At 41.0% G+C, this 18195-nt stretch overlaps 1 protein-coding gene across 1 annotated transcript; it reads left to right on the top strand.

The window, feature by feature from the left end:
• Positions 1-249: 249 nt before the first annotated feature.
• ruvbl2 (RuvB-like AAA ATPase 2) lies at positions 250-15311 on the top strand. The gene is made up of 14 exons (XM_014195822.3): positions 250-322; positions 856-910; positions 1061-1116; positions 1259-1400; positions 8686-8815; positions 9002-9068; positions 9560-9666; positions 9973-10066; positions 10273-10491; positions 10700-10818; positions 13524-13643; positions 13845-13974; positions 14337-14454; positions 14808-15311. The coding sequence occupies exons 1-14, from the start codon at positions 311-313 to the stop codon at positions 14828-14830; spliced, it is 1392 nt and encodes a 463-aa protein (XP_014051297.1). The 5' UTR covers positions 250-310; the 3' UTR covers positions 14831-15311.
• Positions 15312-18195: the final 2884 nt, after the last annotated feature.

Here is an 18195-nt window from a genome sequence, read left to right as displayed (position 1 = left end):
TGTTATTGGTCACATACACGTGTTTAGCAGATGTTATTCGAGGTGTGTTTATGTTATTGGTATTAACTACACAGCCCATTACTTGCACCGACTTTTTATTATACGACTTGTTAATTATATAGTCGAAAATAGAATACAAAAAATCATAGTATTTGGGTAATTTGTAATTCACTTAACTGTTTGAATGTTTTCTTTTATCGCCCGCTCCAATTCGTGGTTTTGCACGCGGAACCTTTCCCATCGATTCAGGTGGCACATCGGATGAATTTTCTCTGTGCACTCATTCAGCAAGCGCCGCATTTTTGCAAACATGGCAGCACAGGTGAGTCGGCATGATGCATTTGTAAAAATAATTAGCAATGTCCTCCCCTCTTCTTGAGACCGTAAACTATAGCAATGATACATTTATTATGCGAATATGTTAGACTTCTTCGCTTTCTCAGGTCCTGCCCTGAACAGGATGATAGTGTTCGGAAGTTATATGAATGAAGCTAGCTAGCTTCCATTAGCTAGCTAACGTGCAACCGTAAGCGTGCTAGCGCTTGCAAACGGTATTGTACCTTTTTACGAGTCGACATAGGAAAAGTGATCAGATTATTGTACTAATATAATGTTATTGCTGCAAAGTTGACTACCAACTTGAGATGCAATGTAATGTTGACAGTTGGCTTATTGAAGAGCCAGCGGTTTACGGTTTGTGCGAACTTTGTTGTGGGTAGGTTATATCACTATGACAACCAATTGACCGACTGAACATATATAGTTAAGTTAATCGTTTCTAAACTTCTCAGCGTTAGTTTACTTGCCAAAACTTACCTCAATAATCAGAACTCAAACGTTATCGCAATGAAACAGATGGCGACTACGAAGGTTCCAGAAGTCCGTGACATCACCAGGATTGAGAGAATCGGTAAGGGCCAAGAAGTAATAACGTAATAACTCTGCCAAGTCCAGAGATGTGTTTTGCATTGTATTTAGACAAGTATCTAAATCATTAACTCAATATTTCAATTTTTCCACCTCTTACCTGATGTGACTACATTTTTGTATTCCCCTTTAGGAGCTCATTCTCACATCCGTGGGCTTGGGTTGGATGATGCCTTGGAACCTCGTCAGGTAAACAACCAACACCATCATAATCAGCCTTTCTCAAACTACTGTGACACCACTCAGACACTTGCCCCATGTTTTGTTGTCCCCCTTACATCATCTGACCTGCTTCTCATTCTCTTCCTTCTCTCTCCTCTCCCCCCTCCAGGTGTCCCAGGGGATGGTTGGCCAGCTGGCGTCCCGTCGTGCAGCTGGTCTCATCCTGGAGATGATTAAAGATGGCCATATCGCTGGCAGGGCTGTCCTGATTGCTGGCCAACCTGGCACTGGGAAAACTGCCATCGCTATGGGTACTGATGGATGGCTTATGTTATTATGTTAAAGATGCACTATGCAGAAATCGCTATGCTGTTTCCTGGTTGCTAAAATTCTAATAATAGTTAGCTTAATTTCAGTTTGACTAAACAAGCAAGTAAAGTGTAGAGAGTCATTGTACTATCTAAACCGCTGTGAAATATATTTTCGTAACCAAGAAAGAAGATTGTATTTTCAGCTGTTTTGAAGCTGGTGTACAAAACCGAAAGTAAAAGACACAAAAACAAAACGTTAGAACGTGAAGCATAGAAATAGCGCACATAGGAAATATATACTTCGGGCCTCCCGAGTGGCGCAGTGGTCTAAGGCGTCACTACAGACCCAGGTTCGATCCCAGGCTGTGTCGCAGCCAGCTGCTACCATGAGGCGGCGCACAATTGGCCTAACGTCGCCCGGATTAGGGGAGGGTTTGGCCGTCCGGGATGATGATGTCCCATCACAATCTAGCGACTCCTTGTGGCGGGCCGGGTGCACGCTTGCGGTCTTAGGCCGCCAGCTGTACGGTGTTTCCTCCGACACATTGGTGTGGCTGGCTTTCCCGGTTAACCTCTCTGGGAAATGTGGGACGCCAACAGCCAGTGAAATAGCAGAGCGCCAAATTCAAAACAACAAATCTCATAATTCAAATTTCTCACACATACAAGTATTATACACCATTTTAAAGATAGACTTCTCATTAATCCAACCACAGTGTCCGATTTCAAAAAGGCTTCACGGCGAAAGCATAGCATTAGATTATGTTAGGACAGCAACTAGACAAGACAAACCACACAGCCATTTCCAAGCAAGGAGAGGCGTCACAAAAATCGAAAATACAGCTAAAACTAATCACTAACCTTTGATCTTCATGAGATGGCACTCACAGGACTTCATATTACACAATAAATGTTAGTTTTGTTCGATAAAGTTCATCTTTATGTCCAAATACCTCAATTTTGTTCACGTGTTTAGTCCAGCACTCCAAATTCACTTAGCGCGCGAGTTTAGTCCAGACGAAAAGTCAAAATAGTTACATTACTGTTCGTAGAAACATGTCAAACGATGTATAGAATCAATCTTTAGGATGGTTTTATCATAAATATTCAATAATATTCCAACTGGACAATTCCTTTGTCTTTAGAATTGAAAGGCAGCTCGCTCTCATGCGCATGATTGAGCTCATGCCAATTTTCCAGACACCTGACTGAATCAGCTCTTATTCTCTCCCCATTCACAGTAGAAGCCTGAAACAACGTTCTAAAGACTGTTGACATCTAGTGGAAGCCTTAGGAAGTGCAATATGACCCCACAGACACTGTATATTGGATAGGCAATCACTTGAAAAACTACAAACCTCAGATTTCCCATTTCCTGGTTGGATTTTTTTCTCGGGTTTCTGCCTGCCATATGAGTTCTGTTATAATCACAGACATCATTCAAACAGTTTTAGAAACTTCAGAGTGTTTTCTATCCAAATCGACTAATTATATGCATATTTAGCTTTTGGGCCTGAGTAGCCGGCATTTTACTTTGGGCATGCTTTTCATCCAAGCTACTCAATACTGCCCCCCTTTCCTAGAGAAATTAAGCGAGCAGTGTGTCAAATAGCAATGCAGCTTGGCGCAATCCAGCTTGGCACATTGCCACTTCGTGCATTGTAACTACCAATTCGATATCACGAAAAAGGGGTAGAAAAAAATACAGCATCTTAATCTTTTAATGAGAATGACAGATCTGTGAATTTTGTCGGGTCGCCCAAAAAGTTATATTGTTATATTGCAGATTATACCCTGACTACACCGCTCGCGTCGCGTGCACGAGCGTTGCAAAATACATTTAGGAATCTATGTTATTCAATTATTGTACACACACTGCTCGCGCCTGTCAACGAGTATCTGCGTTGCCAAGGGCTGAAATAGAAGTCATTCCTATTTCTGCCACAGATCGCGCTGCAACTCCTGCCTCTCCCATCTCCTCATTGGTTTATAGAAGCAGGTACCCACGTGGGTGATTGAAAGACGAACTGTTTTGCCGGTAGTCGTGGTAATACTATGAAAGTTTAGATGCCAATCACCATATAAGTTCAAAGATGAAAAAGCCTGGAAGGAGGAGAGATGACTAGAAACGATTCGGTTGACCGTTTTGTGTGGATTAATTGTCGGAGTAGAGGACCATGTGCATTTCAGGTAAAATAACAACCTGATGTTTATATCCCAGGACAAATTAGCTAGCAACAGCAAGCTAGCTAAATAGGACAAGTTAGCTAGCAAGCTAAATAGCCATAAATGTTTAATGCTTTTTGACCTGTCCCCAAATTAATGTCATTGGTTCAGAGTTTGTTTTAATATTTTAATCTGTGTGTCGTGATCGCGTTTGGTGTAGGGGGACAAAATATATTTATGCACCATGGCGCACGCATGCAGCCGGTTTGGGTTCCGGGTTAGGGCTGTCCCCAGCACCAAAAAAATATGCTTTGACCAAAAGTCCTGTTCTTTCGACCAGATGACTTTCGGTCAACCAAGATTTTTTTTAACCGTGCATTTTTCCATATCTAGACATCCTAAAATAATAACAATAAACTATATGCAATGAGCTTTAGTGTCCTAAGTTTTCATAACTGTGACCTTAATTGCCTACTGTCTGTAAGCTGTTAGTGTCTTAACGACCGTTCCACAGGTGCATGTTCATGAATTGTTTATGGTTCATTGAACAAGCATGGGAAACAGTGTTTAACCTCTTACATCTAGACGTTCCGCTAGCGGAACACCTGCTCCAATATCCAATGATGGGCGTGGCGCGAAATACAAATTCCTCTAAAATCCGAAAACTTCAATTTTTCAAACATATGATTATTTTACAGCGTTTTAGAGACAAGACTCTCGTTAATCTAACCACACTGTCCGATTTCAAAAAGCTAGCATATAATGTCACAAAAAACAAAACCACAGCTAAATGCAGCACTAACCTTTGATGATCTTCATCAGATGACAACCCTAGGACATTATGTTATACAATGCATGCATGTTTTGTTCAATCAAGTTCATATTTATATCAAAAACCAGCTTTTTTGCATTAGCATGTGACGTTCAGAACTAGCATACCCCCCGCAAACCTCCGGTGAATTTACTAAATTACTCACGATAAACGTTCACAAAAAACATAACAATTATTTTAAGAATTATAGATACAGAACTCCTCTATGCACTCGATATGTCCGATTTTAAAATAGCTTTTCGGTGAAAGCACATTTTACAATAATCTCAGTAGATAGCCCGGCATCACAGGGCTAGCTATTTAGACACCGACCAAGTTTAGCACTCACCAAAATCAGATTTACTATTAGAAAAGTTTGATTACCTTTGATGTTCTTCGTCAGAATGCACTCCCAGGACTTCTACTTCAATAACAAATGTTGGTTTGGTCCAAAATAATCCATCGTTATATCCAAGTAGCGGCGTTTTGTTCGTGCATTCCAGACACTATCCGAATGGTAAATAAGGGTCGCCCGCATGGCGCATTTCGTGACAAAAGATTTCTAAATATTTCATTACCGTACTTCGAAGCATGTCAACCGCTGTTTAAAATCAATTTTTATGCCATTTTTCTCGTAAAAAAGCGATAATATTCCGACCGGGAATCTGCGTTTCGGTAAATAGAGGGAAAAACAGAAAGACGGGGGCGGCCAGTGCATGCGCCTAAGCCCACTGTCCCCTGATCGGCCACTTGACAAACGCGATAATGTGTTTCAGCCAGGGCTTTGAATTACGTCATTCAGCTTTTTCCCGGGCTCTGAGAGCCCATTGGAGCCGTAGGAAGTGTCATGTAACAGCAGAGATCCTTTGTAATGGATAGAGATGACAAAGAAAAGAAGGCCAAGAAATGGTCAGACAGGGTACGTCCTGTACAGAATCTTCTCAGGTTTTGGCCTGCCAAATGAGTTCTGTTATACTCACAGACACCATTCAAACAGTTTTAGAAACTTTGGAGTATTTTCTATCCAAAGCTAATAATTATATGCATATTCTAGTTTCTGGGCAGGAGTAATAATCAGATTAAATCGGGTATGTTTTTTATCCAGCCGTGAAAATACTGCCCCCTAGCCATAACAGGTTAAACCTTTTACAATTAAGATCTGTGAAGTTATTTGGATTTTTACAACTTACCTTTTTCAGGACCCTGTCTTTCAAAGATGTTTATTTATTATACTTTTTTCTCTCCCACTCTTTATATTCTGGTTAGAGCCAGTTTGCGCTGTTCTGTGAAGGGAGTAGTACACAGCGTTGTACGAGATCTTCAGTTTCCTTGCAATTTCTCGCATGGAAAAGCCTTCATTTCTCAGAACAAGAATAAACTGGCGAGTTTCAGAAGAAAGTTATTTGTTTCTGGTCATTTTGAGCCTGTAATCGAACCCACAAATGCTGATGCTCCAGATACTCAGTCTAAAGAAGGACAGTTTTATTGCTTCTTTAATCAGTACAACAGTTTTCAACTGTGCTACTATGAATGCAAAAGGGTTTTCTAATGATCAATTAGTCCTTTAAAATGATGAACTTGGATAGCTAACACAACGTGCCATTGGAACACTGGAGTGAGGGTTGCTGATAATGGGCCCCTGTACGCCTATGTAGATATTCCATTAAAAATCAGCCCTTTCCAGCAACAATAGTCATTTACAACATTAAGTGTGTGTGTGTGTGTGTGTGTGTGTGTGGTGTGTGTGTGTGTGTGTGTGTGTGTGTGTGTGTGTGTGTGTGTGTGTACATACATACATACTGTTGAAGTCGGAAGTTTACATACACGTAGGTTGGAGTCGTTAAAACTCGTTATTCAACCACACCAAAACTATAGTTTGTTAACAAAAAAATGGTGGAAAGTCAGTACATCTACTTTGTGCATGACAAAAGTAATTTTTCCAACAATTGTTTAGACAGATTATTTCACTTATAATTCACTGTATCACAATTACAGTGGGTCAGAAGTTTACATAAACTAAGTTGACTGTGCCTTTAAACAGCTTGGAAAATTCCAGAAAATTATGTCATGGCTTTAGAAGCTTCGGATAAGCTAATTGACATAATTTGAGTCAGTTGGAGGTGTACCTGTTGATGTATTTCAAGGCCTACCTTCAAACTCAGTGCCTCTTTGCTTGACATCATGGGAAAATCAAGACATCAGCTAAGACCTCATAAAAAAATTGTGAACCTCCACAAGTCTGGTTCATCCTTGGGAGCAATTTCCAAACGCCTGAAGGTACCAGGTTCATCTGTACAAACAATAGTACGCAAGTATAAACACCATGGGACCATGCAGTCGTCATACCGCTCAGGAAGGAGACTTGTTCTGTCTCCTAGAGATGAACGTACTTTGGTGCAAATCAATCCCAGAACAACAGCAAAGGACCTTGTGAAGATGCTGGAGGAAACAGGTACAAAAGTATCTATATCCACAGTAAAACGAGTCCTATATCGACATAACCTGAAAGGCCGCTCAGCAAAGAAGTCACTGCTCAAAATCCGCCATCAAAACAGCCAGACTGCGGTTTGCAACTGCACATGGGGACAAAGATGGTGAAATGTCCTCTGGTCTGATGAAACAAAAATTGAACTGTTTGGCCATAATGACCATCGTTATGTTTGGAGGAGAAAGGGGGATGCTTGCAAGCCGAAGAACACCATCCCAACCTTGAAGCACGGGGGTGGCAGCATCATGTTGTGTGGGTGCTTTGCTGCAAGAGGGACTGATGCACTGCACAAAATAGATGGCATCATGAGGGAGGAAAATTATGTGGATATATTGAGCAACATCTTAAGACATCAGTCAGGAAGTTAAAGCTTGGTTGCAAATGGGTCTTCCAAATGGACAGTGACCCCAAGCATACTTCCAAAGTTGTGGCAAAATGGCTGAAGGGCAACAAAGTATTGGAGTGGCCATCACAAAGCCCTGACCTCAATCCTATAGAAAATGTGTGGGCAGAACTGAAAAAGCGTGTGCTAGCAAGGAGGCCTACAAACCTGACTCAGTTACAACAGCTCTGTCAGGAGGAATGTGCCAATATTCACCCTACTTATTGTGGGAAGTGTGTGGAAAGCTAACTGAAACGTTTGACCTATGTTAAAGAATTTAATTGCAATGCTACCAAATACTAATTGAGTGTATGTAAACTTCTGACCCACTGGGAATGTGATGAAAGAAATAAAATCTGAAATAAATCCTTCTCTCTACTATTATTCTGACATTTCACATTCTTAGAATAAAGTGGCGATCCTAACTGACCTAGACAGGGAATTTTTACTAGGATTAAATGTCAGGAATTGTGAAACTGAGTTTAAATGTATTTGGCTAAGGTGTATGTAAACTTCCGACTTCAACTGTGTTTGTGTGTGTGTGGACTGCTCGACTAAAACATATACAATCTTGGTTTACCAACAACCTAACCAAACAATCAACCAGTTGACTAATTGGGGGCAGCCATATTGCAGTTTTAAATCTCTGTTGATTACAGCTTTCGGATTTGATGTTATTCAGTTCCTGGTTTTCTTTCTCATCATTCTAATTATTATTATTATTATTTTTTTTTCATTAATGGGACTTGCGAAAGAGAATGTCCCCACTTTAAATATTTTAATAATCCTTTCTGACTTTACTGTTATTCAGCACGCTGCTCTTAAGCCGTTTTAAGCTTTAAAAATTTAGACTGGTATTTTTTATTTACTTTTAAACTATTAAACTTTTCTACCTTTAAAGAAAACTCGCCAACTTTCATGGGATTTCTTCAACATTCTTAAGGTCTCATTGTTAAAAACACTCAAACAACCAACATTCTATTCACTGTATTAAAAAAAAAAAAAAGACAGTTTTACACAAATCAGTTACGTTGACCACCTTCCCAAGAAATTAGACAAACTTAGTGGGTGTGGAATCTTAGTCTACTTCTCTGCTTTTCACATCTATAATCATAACAGAAATATTTTCTACCGATCAAACGTTAGATGTTTTAGTAACCGCATTGACTACATTAAAGAAATCACTGACATTTTGACCACTTTCCCAACAAGTTAGAGCGTGTTAAATAGAGCGTTAAATCTTAGTCTGCTTTTCAAATTTTAAATCAGAACACTTCTTCCACGACCACAAATCATTTTTAAAAGCTAACTCAAGTCCCAACATTTTTCTTCATGGTGGCTTATGCATCATCGAAATAGATTTGATAAAAATTATTTGGATTTACCTGTTTATTTGACTCTGTTGATGATGATGGTGATCCCTCTCTTACCTGTCCAGGTATTGCCCAGGCCCTTGGCACAGACACCCCCTTCACAGCCATGGCCGGCAGTGAGATTTTCTCTCTGGAGATGAGCAAGACCGAGGCCCTCAGCCAGGCCTTCAGGAAAGCCATCGGAGTCAGGATCAAGTGAGTTCAGGCTTCTTCTCAGTTTACTTTATTGGCCTAATTTAGGAATTTGTCGTGTTTTTAAGTTAACAATCAACATTTATATACCACAGTGTGTGAGAACGAGGGAATGGAGTATACATTAGCATATCGTTTTGGTATGTTTTTGTTCTCAAATGAATTGATATTCATGGTGTGTGTTTGCAGAGAGGAGACTGAGATCATTGAAGGAGAAGTGGTGGAGATTCAGATTGACAGACCAGCCACTGGAACGGTGAGTTCTGACTCAGCCCCCATCTCAACTCTCTCTTTCTCAGCTCTCTCGCTGTGCTCCGTCTCTCTATGTTTAGTGTGAGTCATACTCATAAGGTGTATATTGGAGAGATGTTCTGATGGTCCAATTGAATTTGAGTCTGTGATTGTCTTCTAATTAGACTCTATCAATCCTTTAGAGAGACAGATTGGTGATAAGAGACGGGTCTGTTAGTATTTAATTTAACAGCAGCAGCCTTATTATAGATGCGTATCACAGTGAAAGGATATTCATTTTAGGGAGTTGATAATATGATTTCTGGTTTGGAATGTTTTGACTGCATTCAATGTTTCATAAGTTATTTAAACTTCAGTGTTCATTCATTGCTCAATACATCACACAGCGCCAGAGTTTTTAGCACACTTGAGTTTAATGTATCAAACTAAATGTTTTGTCACATATACCATATTTCCCACTTCCCAGTACACTTTCTAACCTGTTGTTGCTTGTAGGGTGCTAAAGTGGGTAAGCTGACCCTGAAGACTACAGAGATGGAGACTATCTATGACCTGGGCAGTAAGATGATCGAGAGCCTCAGTAAAGAACGAGTTCAGGCAGGGTGAGTTCTTCTAAAGTGTAGTACACACTCATCATCCACTAAGGGCTGTAGTACACACTCATCACTAGGGGCCGTTGACCATGGTTGTGCTCATTGAGACATAACAATTAAAACAGCGTTAGTTTATTGGACAGGTCTGGGTAGACTCTCCCGGTTTCGGTCGGTTTTCCTTCACTTGGTGCCTAATGAACACGATACAGATCTTTATCCTGCACGCTGTGGTAGTATGACTTTGTTGAGTTCATTCATTCAGCTCTATAAATCCAAAGACTTGACCTAATGTGCTCATCTCCCACTCTTTCCCAGGGATGTAATCACCATTGATAAAGCCACAGGGAAGATCAGCAAGCTGGGCCGCTCCTTCACCAGAGCCAGAGACTACGATGCTATGGGAGCACAGGTACACATTGGTCCTAGGCACTTGTGTTTACAGTGGCGCGATACAACTGAACATTTAATTAAGCTCCACTGAGTTATAGTCAGCAGCACTGCTACCATGACTTTCTCTGCATTAAAGTGAATTTACCATTGCCTAGGATTCATGTTTAATTATGGCTTCTGTGAGAAAAGAAAAAAAAAGAATCTGTTTGCTTTGTGCTCCTCCAGACACAGTTTGTCCAGTGTCCTGAGGGGGAGCTACAGAAGAGGAAGGAGGTGGTGCACACAGTGTCCCTCCATGAGATAGATGTCATAAACAGCCGTACACAGGGGTTCCTGGCCCTGTTCTCTGGTGATACCGGAGAGATCAAGTCTGAGGTCCGCGAACAGATCAATGCCAAGGTGTCTGAGTGGAGGGAGGAGGGCAAGGCTGAGATCATCCCTGGGGTGAGTGAGTGTGTGTGTTTGGTGGTATGCCAGACACAGACTAAGCCTAGTCATGGACTTAAAAAGCTTGCTCAATTCTCCATTGACAGTGCTTTTTAGTCCAGGCCTAGACTTAATCTATGTCTGGGAAAACTGGCCCAAAATGGTCAGTGTTTAATGTTCAATTCAAATCCTTCCTTGACTGAGTTCTTCATTTGTGTCATTCCAGGTGCTGTTCATCGACGAGGTGCACATGCTGGACATGGAGTGTTTCTCTTTCCTGAACCGAGCCCTGGAGAGTGACCTTTCACCTGTCCTCATCATGGCCACCAACAGAGGCATCACACGGTAATTTTCTACCCTATAGTCTTCGACTATCATCTGGGTGTGGATATGGGCCACAGAAAGAACATGATGTTGGTGACATGTTTAGAACCAGCGTAAAGATAAAATATCATTTTGCCAGTGGTCTAAAGGGGCAATATGTGATTGGTTCATCCATTTTTAGAAGTTTAAATAATGATACTGTTTATACCATTGATTCTTGGAAGAATATAACATAGCAGCACCCACTCGTAGCATGCGCTCCAGCAGGTATATCTCACTGGTCACCCCCAAAGCCAATTCCTCCTTTGGTCATCTTTCCTTCCAGTTCTCTGCTGCCAATGACTGGAACGAACTGCAAAAATCTCAAACTGGAAACACTTACCTCCCTCACTAGCTTTAAGCACCAACTGTCAGAGCAGCTCACAGATCACTGCACATGTACATAGCCCATCTGTAAACAGCCCATCTATCTACCTACCTCATCCCCATACTGTATTTATTTATTTATTTATCTTGCTCCTTTGCACCCCAGTATCTCTACTTGCACATTCATCTTCTGCACATCTACCATTCCAGTGTTTAATTGCTATATTGTAATTACTTCGCCACCATGGCCTATTTATTGCCCTAACTTACTTCATTTCCACTCAGGGTATATAGACTTTTTGTTTTTTTTGTTCTACTGTATTATTGACTGTATGTTTGTTTTACTCCATGTGTAACTCTGTGTTGTTATATGTGTCGAACTGCTTTGCTTTATCTTGGCCAGGTCGCAGTTGCAAATGAGAACTTGTTCTCAACTAGCCTACCTGGTTAAATAAAGGTGAAATAAAAATAAAAAAGTCTAGCCTCATTAGTTTAGAACCCAAAATATAAGCTTGTTTTACTCCATAGTTTGTGAACAATGGGTCAATCATATATGATTTCAATCCATTTCTGACTGACACCTCTTTTGATTTGAACGAAACCTTCCATACATGTTTGCCCGTGATAGAAGTGGTCAGAAAGTTACTTTTTGGACCTGAATGACAACATTCAGGAGAGTGCTCAAAGTTGACCCATTTTGCATACCCTACCATGAGACATCCATGTCTTCATCACTGAATAAGATAAACAGTTAGGTTTGATATCATTTGAAGGTTTTTGAACAGGGTAATCAGACTATTTTAGAATTTCTTGAATTGTATTTCTTTTATCAAAATGTATTATTTTTTTTACCTTTTAATATCCATGATCTAAAAATGTTCGTTCATATACAGTTCCGTGAAAAAGTATTTGCCCCCTTTCAGATTTTTTAAATATTTGAGCATATTTTTTTACAGTGAATGTTATCAGGTCTTCAACCAAAACCTAATATTAGATAAAGGGAACCTGAGTGAACAAATAACATAAATGTGATACTTAAAAACAAAGTTATGCAACATCCAATGCCCCTGTGTAAAAAGTAATTGCCCCCTTACATTCGATAACAGGTTTTAATGACTGCAACCGAACGCTTCCTGTAGTTGATCAGTCCCACATCGCTGTGGAGGAATTTTGGCCCACTCTTCCATGCAGAACTGCTTTAACTCAGACATTTGTTGGTTTTCGAGCTTGTTTCAGTTCCTGCCACGACATCTCAATTTGGGTTAAGGTCTGGACTTTGACTAGGCCATTCCAAATTTTGAAATGTGTCTTCTTTGGCTTGTCTTTCGAATCATTGTCTTGCGGCAATTCAGCTATCGGACGAATGGCCTGACATTCTCCTTAAGAATTTTCTGATGGAGCCTCCCGAGTGGCGCAGAGGTCTAAGGCAGTGCTAGAAGCGTCACTACAGACCCGGGTTCGATCCCAGGCTTTGTCCCAGCCGGTTGCGACCGGGAGACCCATTAGGCTTAGCACAATTGGCCCAGCGTCGTCCGGGTTAGGGGAGGGTTTGGTCGGCCGGGATGTCCTTCTCCCATCGCGCTTTAGCGACTCCTTGTGGCGGGCCGGGTGCATGCACACTAACTTTGGTCACCAGCTGTACGGTGTTTCGTCCAACACATTGGTGCGGCTGGCTTCCGGATTAAGCGAGCAGTGTGTCAAGAAGCAGTTTGGCTTGGCAGGGTTGTTTCGGCGGACACATGGCTCTCGACCTTCGCCTCTCCCGAGTCTGTACAGGAGTTGCACTGATGGGACAAGACTGTAACTACCAATTGTATATCACGGGGAAAAGGGGTACAAATTTTTATTAAATAATTCTGATGCAGAGCTGAATTCATGGTTCCTTCAATGATGGAAAGTTTTCCAAAGGTAGCAAAGCATCTCCAAACCATGAGGTTGTTACTGTAGAATTCAATGTTTTGGTTTTCGCGAGACATAACGGGGCCCATGTCGTCCAGTACTACCACGGGCAAATATGTATGGAAGGTTTTGTTCAAATCAATAGGGATGTTGTCAGAAAGTGATTGAATTCATATAGAACGACCCCGATGAAATTGTAAACAAACACTGTATAGCCTCAAACATGGTTAACTATGATATCATGGATGGTCCTTACATCGATAGCCCTGTCTATGAATTTGAGATTGATTACATTTCTCCAGCCCCATCCCTCAGCTGTTTACTGAAACAGAGGTGGGGTGGTGAACGCTTTATTGTTTGGACTGCAGATTGTCCCTTTAAAGTAGTGCTTCTCAAGAACTTTCCTTGGCCTCAAACCGTATGTGTGGTAAATACCTTCTCTAACCCCTCTGTTTTGTCAGTATCCGAGGCACCAACTACCAGAGTCCCCATGGTATCCCCATAGATCTACTGGACCGCCTCCTCATCATTGCTACCTCCCCCTACACTGAGAAAGAGACACGGCAGATCCTCAAGATCCGGTGAGAATCACCCCTCTAACACTCCAAGCCTGTGCTTTAGCAAGCAAACAAGCTGCACCATGACTTACATGATTAAGTTTGCAGACAATTTTCAAATCACTTTGCAGACTATGTTCAAGGCGGATTCCGGATGAAAACCTATTCCCATATTGGACTGAAACACCATCTGAAATGATGTTTATATTCCGTGTCCCTGTCCAGGTGTGAAGAGGAGGATGTGGAGCTGAGTGAGGAGGCTCACACTGTACTGACACGTATCGGCCAGGAGACATCGCTGCGTTACGCCATCCAGCTCATCAGCACCGCAGGCCTGGTGTGTCGCAAGCGCAGGGTGAGTCTCAGCCAATTCATTCATATACACACTTACCTAGTGAGGCACGGGGTGAGCCAAGCCTCTCACATCCATACACACACTGATGTAAGAATTACTCTGAATTCTCTCTGCATTCCAAACAGTCACATAGTATGCATTCTCATGTTTGTTTCTCCTTATATATCGTTATTTTGCCTGCTTCATTGTTTAATGCAATTATATTAATTCAAGTCTGATTCATTTATTGAAAGACAGAACTAGCAGATAGCTGGGCAGGGCACCCCTAGTCTCCCTGATTACGGCTTTCTTGCTGTGGAACCATTTCTATGTTGATGCTGGGAGTTGCCAGTGCTTGATAGATGTTTGTGCTTCTCTCTCAGGGAACGGAGGTGCAGGTGGAGGACATTAAGAGGGTCTACTCTCTCTTCCTGGATGAGTCCAGATCCTCACAGTACATGAAGGAATACCAAGATTCCTTCCTTTTCAATGAAACAACACGTGAGTCTGCTGTTCATCTGTCTGTTTGTCATAGAGCAGTGTTTCTTAATCCTGGTCCTGGGGACCCAAAAGGGTGCATATTTGTTTTTGCCCTAGCACTACACACCTGATTCCACTCAGACCCAGTTCCAAAGCTGATGAAGTTCTTGTATTGTGTGAGATGTACATTTTGATTCTTAAAGCAACTTTGATAGAAGTTGGAAAGTGTTTTCACTAAGTTGACAAGGTCATAAAATGCTACTACGTGAACAGATGCCTAACCTACATCTATGGGAAATGCACCTCATAGATGTACTTTGAGGGCAGGTGTAATGGGTGTAGTGACTCTTACTGTATCTCCTTTTGATTTTCAGAACCTACAATGGACACCTCTTAATTGATACCGACTGCAGATCATTTTTATAGCACGTTCTCCTGTGAAGTTCTTCTGTTTTTTGTTTTGTTGCCATACTCCATTTCTCTGATACTGTGTTGACTTAGCTTTGTCTTTAAATGCCGTTTATTGTTTCATGGAGTTTAAATGTACATGAAACCTACTTTTTGATTAATGTTTTTCTCATAGATTTTATGTATTTGCCTAAAATGTAGTGTTGTCATGCATTGATTTACAACGCTTAGCTTCATGAAACAAAGGCAATGTAGATGTTGCCAATGTTCTTTTAAAGAGTTGAGTAAAATGTTTTTGATTTGAAAGAAATACATTTTCTCTGTCACAAAGACCTCAAGTGCTATGTACAGTACATCCACCTTCTCCCTACTACAAAGCTAGCCTCATGGGGTACCCCTTTTGTTACATCAGGATGTGGTGTGCGTTTTTTTTTTTTTTGTGAAATAAAATGAGGATCTCAAAGACTGAAGTTGGCACCGCCTCTTTCGTCTGTGCATCTCTGTACTGTAGATGGCAGTGAAGGACCATGTCTCATCCTGGCACATCTCCGAAGCACAAGGGCTCGTTACAGGTTCTTCATTAGAGCTGTAAATTGCCATAGACCTCACAATATATTATCACAGTACTTGGGTGCTGATACCAGTGGTGGAAAAAGTACCCAATTGTCATAGTTCAGTAAAAGTAAAGATACGTTAATAGAAAATGACTGAAGTGAACGTCACCCAGTAAAATACTACTTGAGTAAAAGTATTTGGGTTTTAAATATACTTAAGTATCAAAAGTAAATGTAATTCATAAAATGTACTTAAGTATCAAAATTAAAAGTGTAAATCCTTTAAAATTCCTTGCTAAGCAAATCAGACGGCACCATTTCTTGTTTTTTTTACATTTACGGATAGCCAGGGGCACACTCCAACACTCAGACAATTTACAAACAAAGCATTTGTGTTTAGTGAGTCTGCCAGATCAGAGGCAGTAGGGATGACCAGGAATGTTCTCTTTATAAGTGCTTGAATTGGACCATTATCCTGTCCTGCTAAGCATTCAAAATGTAACATTTTGGCTGTCAGGGAAAATGTATGGAGTAAAATGTACATTATTTCCTTTAGGAATGTAGTGAAGTAAAAGTTATCAAGAAATAGTAAAGTACAGATGGCAAAAAAACCGACGTAAGTAGTACTTGAAAGTATTTTTACTTAAGTACTTTACACCACTGGCTGATACAATATGTATTATGATTTGATGTTCCGAACCTACTGCTCACTGTTTGCAGCAGAGAGGTGAGAGCTCATGAGAAAATGTGTTTATCAGTCATGGAAATAAAAGTGCTGAAAAGGATGACAAATACTGAAGTTTTGGCGCAGGTACAGCCGACTAGCGCTTGCTAATGCTACCTAGCAAAAAATAAAATATATATAGTGTGTTATGTTACTATCGATTTTGTTTTATCACTATTCATTATAGATGTTAATTGAAGTCTATACTTTGATTCATGTGTTGGCATTTAATTACTGATTAATAACAAGTGGATGGAGGTTTACTATATTTGGTTTGTGTTGCAAAGCGCATAGTATCTACTGTGATATGAGAAAGACCCTTCATAATGGGCCAAGACTAGGTAACATTCTAAAGGAAATTGCTTAAATTGAATTAAATCTGTACTAACTATGAAGTTAGTATTGAATCCATTATTTCATGTAATCCAGTTTGTAAAGGCAAGACATGATCTTAGTTGTGGTTTTGATCTTTGATTTGAGGTATGGTATATAAGGTTTTACCCATGTAGTTAAATTGACCCCCACTACCTTCAGAGATATTGTGAATTGATAGACTGACACAGGGATGCTTTAAGATGGTCCAACTGAGGATTATTTGGCGATTTTCTTTAGAATTTTAGGACCCGTGCAGGTATCCCAATTTTTTGGGAGGGGGGATGAAATATTGAACCTGGCCTTAACATTATAAGCCTATAGAAATGCATTGAATGACAGATTCAGAAATGGAAAAGCGGTCCAAAAATAAAGAACTGTTTGGAAGTGTCTGTCCTATATCTAAAAGAAATAAGGTCATGATTTTTCTAATAAAATTTAACTGGAATTACTATCCGTTCACCTTTGGATGTGGAAATGCCCCATCCACTTCCATTCAATTTTCGGCCCGGTACCGGGTTACTTCCAAATGAGTCCCTTGACACTTGTACAGTAAAATCGTACAGCAAAATGGAGAACACTCTTTCCATTGAAAACGCTACAGACATTTTCGTTAGAAGACCGATTTTCTGGGTATCTCCTGGTCTGACGAACCTGCGCTGTGGAAGGCTGACATCGGTGGATTGAGACACCCTGCAAAAAAATAAACATGTAGTTTAAACAGATATTTTTTATGGGGATTTTTTATGACGTTAATTACAGTTCCGCGGGGTCACGGACATCGAATATGGTGCCAGTGTGTTAAAAAATAACCATGCGGAACAAAGGGCCGTACTGCTTTGAGCTGAAAGAGGAATTGGGTAAAAAAGATAATCCTGGAACCTACAAATTTATTGGGAGGAAGGGGGGCATACGGGAGACAGTGAAGGAAGACGTCTGACCGACTGGATGGCAGGGAGGGAGTCAAAGGGGGAGACACTGACAGGCTGGCTGCGAGGGAGGCAGAGGGGGGGACAGTGGGTGGTGAATGGGTGTGGAGCGGTTTCAAGGATGAGGTAAGGGTAGGTCTTGGAGTGTGTTGTAAGCTATAGGGTTTCCCCAGTGTCCATCTGAGATAAGGGTACAACTCTAAACCAACCATTAACATTCCACAGTGAATGGCTCAGTCAGCACTAACATAAATGGTAATGATGGGAATTATTTACAGAGAGAGGGATCTCCTGGTCAGGGCTCAGAATAAAGAACATCAGTAAGAAAATAGTACACAGATAAGAACATACTGAGTATACAAAACATTAACACCTGTTCTTTCCATGACATAAACTGCCCAGGTGTATCAAATGGGGGGGGGATCAATTTAAATTATCCGGTGGCGATTTTATGAATTGTTAAGCAGTCTTCTGGCTTGGGGTAGAAGCTGTTGAGGAGCCTTTTGGTCCTAGACTTGCCACTCCGGTAGCAGAGAGTTTCTGACAATTTTATGGGCTTTCCTCTGACACTGCCTATTATATAGGTCCTGGATGGCAGGAAGCTTGGCCCCAGTGATGTACTGGGCCGTTCGCACTACCCTCTGTAGCGCCTTACGCTCACATGCTGAGCAGTTGCCATACCAGGCGGTGATGCAACCGGTCAGGATGCTCTCGATGGTGCAGCTGTAGAACCTTTTGAAGATCCGGGGACTCATGCCAAATCTTTTCAGTCTCC

This window comes from Salmo salar, chromosome 04, assembly GCF_965601325.2.
Source record: "Salmo salar chromosome 04, fSalSal1, whole genome shotgun sequence".
NCBI lineage: Eukaryota > Metazoa > Chordata > Actinopteri > Salmoniformes > Salmonidae > Salmo > Salmo salar.
Note: the sequence above shows the minus strand (reverse complement) of the source record. Positions and strands in the feature narration are given on the sequence as shown.